General features: G+C 38.9%; 2 protein-coding genes across 8 annotated transcripts in view; one reads left to right on the plus strand and one right to left on the minus strand.

Annotated features, from left to right (window-relative positions):
- Positions 1–6,079, plus strand: part of LOC108900147 (prostaglandin D2 receptor 2) — a 65,938-nt gene extending 59,859 nt beyond the window's left edge. For 2 of the 6 annotated variants that reach the window (XM_051070835.1, XM_018701026.2), the window contains exons 2-3: positions 83–134; positions 2,109–6,079. In XM_051070835.1, the coding sequence (XP_050926792.1) occupies positions 2,116–3,513 (1,398 nt within the window). In that variant the 5' untranslated portion in view covers positions 83–134; positions 2,109–2,115 and the 3' untranslated portion in view covers positions 3,514–6,079. The remainder of the gene's footprint in view (positions 1–82; positions 135–2,108) is intronic. The other 4 variants (XM_051070838.1, XM_051070837.1, XM_051070836.1 and 1 more) reach the window with 2 other exon arrangements.
- Positions 1–7,727, minus strand: part of LOC108874558 (von Willebrand factor A domain-containing protein 7) — an 81,646-nt gene extending 73,919 nt beyond the window's left edge. Inside the window, exon 1 of one of the 2 annotated variants that reach the window (XR_007813291.1) lies at positions 6,086–7,722. The gene's annotated coding sequence lies outside the window, so the exon portion shown is untranslated. Of the gene's footprint in view, positions 1–6,085 lie in introns of both variants that reach the window. The other variant, XM_051070830.1, reaches the window with a different exon arrangement.
- Positions 7,728–8,041: the final 314 nt, after the last annotated feature.

The raw sequence follows: 8,041 nt of genomic DNA on the forward strand, positions 1-8,041 counted from the left end.
ACAGTCTCATATGCAGACCACATGTATCACCTAAACTAGCTCTTTTATTTAAAGTTGTCCTCTTTTCACTTACATTCCCTAGCATTGGTACCAGAATCCAACAAAAAGTGACCGGCTCTGCTTCCTCTCTATAGGTAAGCTATGATGCGCTAAGCACTATCACACAAGCCGAGTACCAAGTATTGTCGTCTTGTTCTCAGGTGTTGTGCGTCTCAGAACAAAAGCTCTGGACGTTTTTGTCAGTTATCAGGTCTTGCAGCAATAAAAACACTGCAACATACAGTCACTACCAACCATGTAGCCCCACAGGTCTGTCTGCATAATTCTCGGGACTCACCAGTTAGCCAACTGCTGCCAGCCTCAAAGCTAATACCACTTAACTCCAACAACCAATATCCTTGCTATTATATTGATTTATCCCTGACTCGTTATTTCTTGGTGACAAGCAGACCTTGGTTACATCCCCCACTCCATGGAGACACTCATGGATGCTTTGCAGTGGTAGATAGCTTTTCATTCTGAACAGATCTCTGCCATTAAAATATAAGTTTGAAAAACAGCATCTTAAATAAGGTTTGGCTTCCTTCATGTCTTTGTCTTTTGACTGACTTACCAATCCTGGTAGTCTCAGCCAAGGTGAATACTACAAAGTGGTTATTATCTCAGTGAAAGAGATTCATAGATTGATAAATGCTTTCACCCTTGCAACCGTCTGCCCATATCTGAGAAATCCATTCCTAGGTTGTATTGCTTAACTAAATGTGTCATTGCTCAAGAGCTGGTATGTGGTTAGACCACAGCAACAGGCCTCAACATGTTTTTATCAAAAGGATTTTTTTTTTTTCATTTGGTTTTCAAGAGAATGAGGTAAAGAAGAACTGTATACCCATAAATTATTTTTGTCATTATGTAACTTCAAAGGCTTTAGAGCAGTTCATGTACAGTTAAACAGAGGAGTTTAGCTGAATAGTAATTAAACAAAGGCGTAAGCTTTTCATGAAGAATAATGTAGGATTGTTGTTTTAATTCTCATAATTATCTACTTAATTGCAATTAATAAGGTTTTCTTTACAATTTCCTCATCAGTGAAGTAGATTGGTAAAGATTAACAAGCGAAACAATTATGGCACCTGTTTGATTTACTCATAATATATGAGGAAGTGGTGATTTATCAGTGGTCTACATGCAAAAACATGTCTACTAGTCATAATATCACCATCAACATCATCCACGGCATTCCTGTAAGATATTGTTTTTGGAATTTCCTTCCACTGTAAACAACCATGAGCATGCATTAATAAAACATCAGCTTCTGCTGTAAGTAACACATACAAAGCAAGAAGAGGCTTACGAGTAGAGATATTGTTTTTTCAGGGCTGATACCGATTATTTGTAGTCAAGGAGCCGATGTTCATTTGCAGTAAAAGAGAAAATATTGACGTCAAATTTTTGAATAATACAAACTCCATCAGATTTGCAACATGTTAAAGGTTTTTTTTTTATCTTATCTTTTTTATCAATAGACATCTTTGTTTTAAAATTCTAACAAAAAGTGCAGGTAGCTCCCAGGCTCAGCAGTTAAACTATAAAGTTAAATGAAAACTTAAACAAATAAATAGCTCCCTAAAGTTTTCTACAATAAATAAAGTTTTCCAAAATTTCAATATTACTGAAATGTTATTTGATCTTTCACTTATCTTTTAAGGTCAAACAAAAACAAAAAGTGCAGGGAGTTCCCAGGGTCAGCAGCATCTCTTAGCTCGGAGCAAAACTTTTTCTCCACTCTTGCCATGTGTGTGTGAGCACTGTGCATGCACAGCTTTCACTGCTGATTGGCTGTTACCCGTGCTGTGGCTCTGCATGTAACCAATCAGATGGTGCTGTGGGTGGGACAATGATGGAGACAGATTAGTGACTACAGACAGAGAGGCACGGCTGCATCAGAGCCAAAATAACCCAGTTTAAATTGATATCTTATTGGCCATCGGATTAAAAAAAAAGGTTGATGCAGATATGTACTCTCTCTGCTCTGTGAGGGTAACACTGGTGCATCTGATTTCAGTCCATTTCCATTAATGTCTAAGCACTGTTTTTTTGTTCTCTTTCAGAGCAGTTATGTCAAACTCCACAAACAATGAGCTCTTCTGCCCACTGCTACAGGAAATGCGGGGGCACAAGCCTAACATCAGCACAGAGGTCAATCTGGTGGTGGTTTGTATCCACGGTCTGGTCTCCTGCCTTGGGATTTTGGAGAATGCCCTGGTCCTCTGGGTGGTTGGCTTCCGCCTGCGGCACCGCACTGTAGCCTCTGTCTGGGTTCTCAACCTAGCCATGTCTGACTTCCTGGCCACATTGACGCTCCCCCTCTTCACCTCTTACCTTTACCACTCCCATAGCTGGGAGCTTGGCGGCCCACTCTGCAAAATACAGGCTTCCATCTTCTTCCTAAACATGTTTGTGTCAGCCTTCCTACTGGCAGCCATTTCACTGGACCGCTTACTTCTGGTGGTGAAGCCAGTGTGGAGCCAGAATCATCGGTCAGTGGCAGGAGCGTGGAAGGTGTGTCTATTGGGTTGGTTTTGGGCAGCAATTAATACATTACCTTACACCGTGTTCCGCTCAGTTACTCAGAAACTGTATCCAGGGTACTTGTGCTATCATAATTTTGCCTTGATTTTATCCTCTCAAGCTACTCTGGAGAGAGATTGCAAAGTGAGGCAGGCAGCAACAGCCATCTCCAAGTTGCTGCTAGCATTCATCTTTCCCCTGATGTTGATTGCAGGGAGCTACATCCAAATAGCTCTCATCCTAAGGAACAGGAGTAAGAAAAGGACGCAGAGCACCACCAGGTTAACTGATGAACTGATTGTGTCCAACAAAGATGGAGCATCAGGAACTACAAATACCCCAAATACCACAAAAATTATAAATATCCTTCTCAAGCCTCGGGCCTCTAGTCCATCTTTGACACCTACTACCTTGTTCACTACCACCTCTAATCAGACCAATCAGGGCCAGCTGTCCCAGAGCTTCATCAAAATGGTGACATTTGTGATCGCAGCATTTGCACTGTGCTGGGCTCCCTATCACATCTTCTGCATGATTGAAGTGACAGCCCAGTATTGGAAAGACAATCTCAGCTTAGTGGAGAAGGGGTTGCCCCTAGCTACAACCATTGCTTTCTTGAATCCAGTGTTGAACCCCATTCTATATGCCTTCAGTTGCCCAAACTTTTGTGTGAGAATACGACAGAGTCTGGGAGCAGTGTTTGATGGACTGGTAGAAGAGCAAGGGGGGTTCCTGATGGTCCCAGGAAAAAGTATAAGAGCTCATATTAGACGGAAAAGCAGTCGAGATGTGAACCTTGCAACACCAGGGTCACCAAAGGGTTCGTTTTCACCCCATAAATCACCTTACATCCAACCTCCCTTCCCAATGTCTTTGACGTCTGACATCAACAGTCACACTGAGAATACAGGACAAGAATCAAGAACTGAGGTGGAGCGTAGCTGAGGTTCTACTGGATTTTTAGCTGTATGTTTGTCACATACTGTATGTACGTGTATGCTTAATTCCATAGAATGCCTGCAGCCTATCACATAAAAGCTGCAGCAAAAAGTATTTGATACAGGAATTAGTATGTATGTAGTATGGTAGTACATAGTATGTTGTGATACAGTATTTGCAGCCTTGCTAGGGATAACAACATCAATATGTTGATCGGATGATCTACCACTTTGATCCAGACTAAAATATCTCAACAACTATAGGATGGATTTCCATGAAATTACACAGTGATACAAAAAATAAGGACCACTGCTGGAGATTGAAGGTTTGTGCCAGGCAATTTCTGGCCACCAGAGAGCAGTATAGTACAGATTGCATAAGCAGATGTGAAATGATATGGTAGGATTATGCTTTTCAGGTCCTGTAATCCAGGAGCACTTTAAATGTGAACTGCTGAATGTCTGAACACCTTCCTGAGTGATTGGATTTGATCATGTCTGATATCCATTTTGACTGACTGACTCATACTGACTCGTACTGTCTCATTACCGCCACCGCAATCTTTTTGGTTGGTTTCTGGTTCCATCATATTCAATTGGACACATGCACCCCACGCACACACACACTCATACACACACACACACACACACAGGCTGAGGTGTAATGTAGGCCACAGCAACGTGGGATTACCATGGAGGTAGTTGTAATTTGGAGAGAATATTAGAGAGTGAAGATCCAGAATATAAAGACAGTGCAGGATTAAACATAACAGGTCAGACTGACATACAAAGTTCCACTTTCCTCCCAGCCATTCAGTTTCAACAGATTATCTTTTTTCTCTCTTTTACCCCTCTTTCTATTCATCCTTTTCTCTCCGCACTATACCTTTTTGGCTGTACAGCAATGCCTCGTCTTAACAAAGAGGGCAAATTCAATGAAATCAAAGTGACAAAGAAACAGGAAGGAAAAAAAGGGAAGGAATTAAGCAAGGAAATCATTTGTACATTTCACTCACTAAGTAATCAGCAATGTTAAACACGGATTGCAGAACAAGAATTTGTTAAGAACGTTTTGAAAGGATTTCTTAACGGTAGTAGTGGGTCAAGATGGGCTGGTAGCTCATGGGGTCAATTAGTCTGTTTTGATAAACACAGAATAAACTACATCTCTACAGATATAAAGAGTTAGACATTACCTCTACCCACAGTCATCCCCATCTTCACACAAAAGACAACAAGTGAAGTGTCACATACCATAATATAACTCAGCATGACATGTGCCAATAATTAGTAGCTGCTCATTAACAAATACTTTTTGTTATGCTTACTGGCTTTGGCTATTTCAAATCCAATGTCTAGTCTGTGATTTGGTGGCTGTGTGAGAATTATTGTTCAGTTATGACATGTATTAAATTTGTTGGGGGAAGAACTCTGATTCTTGCGTTTTTGAAAGGTAAAACATAAGATTCAGCACCACCCCTCCCTGCTCCAGTGATTTTCATATAGTCCCTAAGTAGATGGAAAGATGCATGCATGGAGGGGGCATGAAAATCCACAGAACAAGTATCTAAGACAAGGCCAGCAAACCTATACGAGGGAACTAAAGAGTCTTAAAATTACATGATGCAATTCAGAAAACCCCTGCAAAGGCGCTCAATTGCAGAAAAGACAGAGACACATAGATACGATAAAATATAATCAAACAGCAGTACAGTGAGACCACTGGCAATTTATGACATTGAAAACAACAGAGACAGAGAGATTATATAAAGTGCTGTGAAAAACAGTTGGTAGAGATGAGCGATAAGGAGAGAATGAAAGAGAGAGTAGGTGGAGGGAGGGGTGGTAAGTATTGCTTTAAAGAGGTTTAATGCACTGCAACAGTACTTATAGCTGACAGATGCTAGGGAATCAAAGCCGAGTCACACGAAATAATTTACCATGAGTACGTGTATCCAGTATTTCACAGAACACAGCAAGGCTAGAATGTCTTATATGTGAGTCATTTTACTGCAGAGTCACTACTTTTTCTTTTGGTACTTAAAAGTATATTTTCCTGATACTATACTTTTACTTAAGCAGGATTTTTATTTTAATATGCAGTACTCTTACTTGTAATGGAATATTTTAAAACTATGGCCTTCTTACTTAAGTAAAGGATATGAATACTTCTTCCACCTCTGCTGCATTTATTACATCAATGCAAATTTATCCAAACAGATACAGTAAACCATAACAATTGTCTTTATATATTATGATCAAAATTTGTGTATGTTGAAAAAGTGTTTGATAAAGTTCAGATCATCTATTATATTTGTTTTCTTGCTGATGACTCCACAAATTTTCTTGGTTAATATCTGTGATTTAAGAGTTGAATAGATGAATAGATCTTTAACAGTCTGATAGTGTGATTTTCATATGGAAAGTTAACATCACACCATTGACATCGGATAAATGAGTGTCATTCATCATTTTCGATTCTGCTAAATTAATATTTTAAATGCACTGAGAGGAGATCACTTGGAACTGGGTAAATAAAAAAATCAACCTATTGTTGTAAATGTCAGTATTATACTTACCCTAAGCTCCCACGTAGGACCAGGATTTGTTGAGGCTTCAAGTTTGTGAAGAAAAGAAAAAATGTTTGAGGTGGTCAAGGACAGTTAAAAGCACTGACACTCCTGCAACTCCTTCCTTTTTTCATATAAAATTCCTAGGGGCAGGGTTTGCTCTGTGCGCAGTTGTATATTTGTGAATACTGGTAAGACTCCTATACAGTCTTGTTACAGCATGCAGCTCTGGGGTAATTGGTTGCTGCTGTGACTTGCCAAATACATGGTTTTGAAGGAAGTGGGAGCAAATGTGGTTATTGTATTTATGGTAACCCTGAACTCTGCAGCAAACAGTTATACAGGACTGTGTAATCTCATTGTTAATGCGTGTTTAAGACCTTCTACAAACTATGTTGTACAACTTGTGGAGTTTCATTTAGTAGTTATTGTGTATTTAATGAGAGATTACTGAGTCATTCAACTCCTGACTGAGAGTTTATCAACAACAAAATACCTGCTATATATGAAAAGTACTTTGAGATGACTTGTGGTGATTTGGCACTATATAAATAAAACTGAATTTAATTGAATTGAATTGAACATAATTTCATCAAAGTACACCACATATGACCAATGTATGATTACAACTAAACTGATATTGATTATCAAATTAATTTGCCTAATAGCTCTCCATCTAAAGCTTGTGTTAGTTGTTTTAGTTTCAAGTATTGACACTTATTGCAGCCAAATCTTCAACTGACTGACTGACTGACTCAACACTGTGACTGATATATAGGGGTGAAATGCCAAAACAATCATCTTAAAACTAACTACACTAAATCCAAGTAATAATATTGAGCAATACATTCAACTTATTCAAAATATGTAAACAATTTACTGTGCTTTGTAAATTAGACAATTTGCCCTGCATTCTTACTCACTGTGTAAATGAGCTTGGACGGGTGTTTGCTTTGTCTATTGTTTGTATATAATGTACTGCACAAACCCATAGGTAAGCCCATCATTATGAAGCCACGGGGCAAAGCTAATATTAAGAAAATATGTAATAAGGGAAACACGAAGAGGATGCAGCTATGTGCTTTATAATTACAGATATATTGAAGTTGGGCAGTGCAAGTGTAAAATATTTGTGTTGCCTAACTGCAGATTGTGGTTTGAGCGACAGACCTTTTTCACTGCAGACATTTTGACATATTATAGTACATGTGCAGGTGTTATCACTGGTTCCGTTCAATGCAATTGTTCCAGTAAGCATAATCATTGGGAAGGGGGAGAAACTGCTGTGGTAAAATAGTTTGAATATCAGCTTCCAGTGTTTTGGAAACAGGATGCACCTACCTGCATCCTGTTTCACTTATCTGTATCCTGATTCACTTATCTGTATCCTGTCTCTGCTAAAACTTTCTCAGAATTTGCGTTTTCTTTTTTCCCTTTGATACTGTAACAAATATTTCCTGATATGATTAGACACCCACTCTTGGCCTGCCATTTACAAAGAAATGAAAAATGGGGAAAACAATCAGTAACATTGCCACTGTTGAGGCGTGCCTCCTCTTTAAACACCAGAACAACATGACCCCCACAAAGGACTCCAGCCAACAGGTTCCGTCTTTCTTATCTCATTTGTTTTCCTTCATGTTAACACATCTTGAGAAATAAACTTCACACTGATACTACAATTTTCTGTCTTTGTCTGATCCGTTTAGTTCTTAGTTTTAACAGAAATTGATATAGAAAAATAGCAAATAGTCAATGAGTTGTTTCCTTACATACGGCATAGTGAGAACAGAGAATGTAAAATGTTACTGTTTAAAAAGAGATTTTATGTAGATTGCAGTTTGAATAATGGAGTTTCTTTCCTCAAAGTGGGATCTCCATGGATTCTGCTGAGGGAAAAGTTTGGTTTCACTTTTACTTTGACCTACAAAATCCTCCCTGTTTATCAGCATTCTTCAAAGCTAC

This window comes from Lates calcarifer, linkage group LG5 (genome assembly GCF_001640805.2).
Source record: "Lates calcarifer isolate ASB-BC8 linkage group LG5, TLL_Latcal_v3, whole genome shotgun sequence".
NCBI lineage: Eukaryota > Metazoa > Chordata > Actinopteri > Centropomidae > Lates > Lates calcarifer.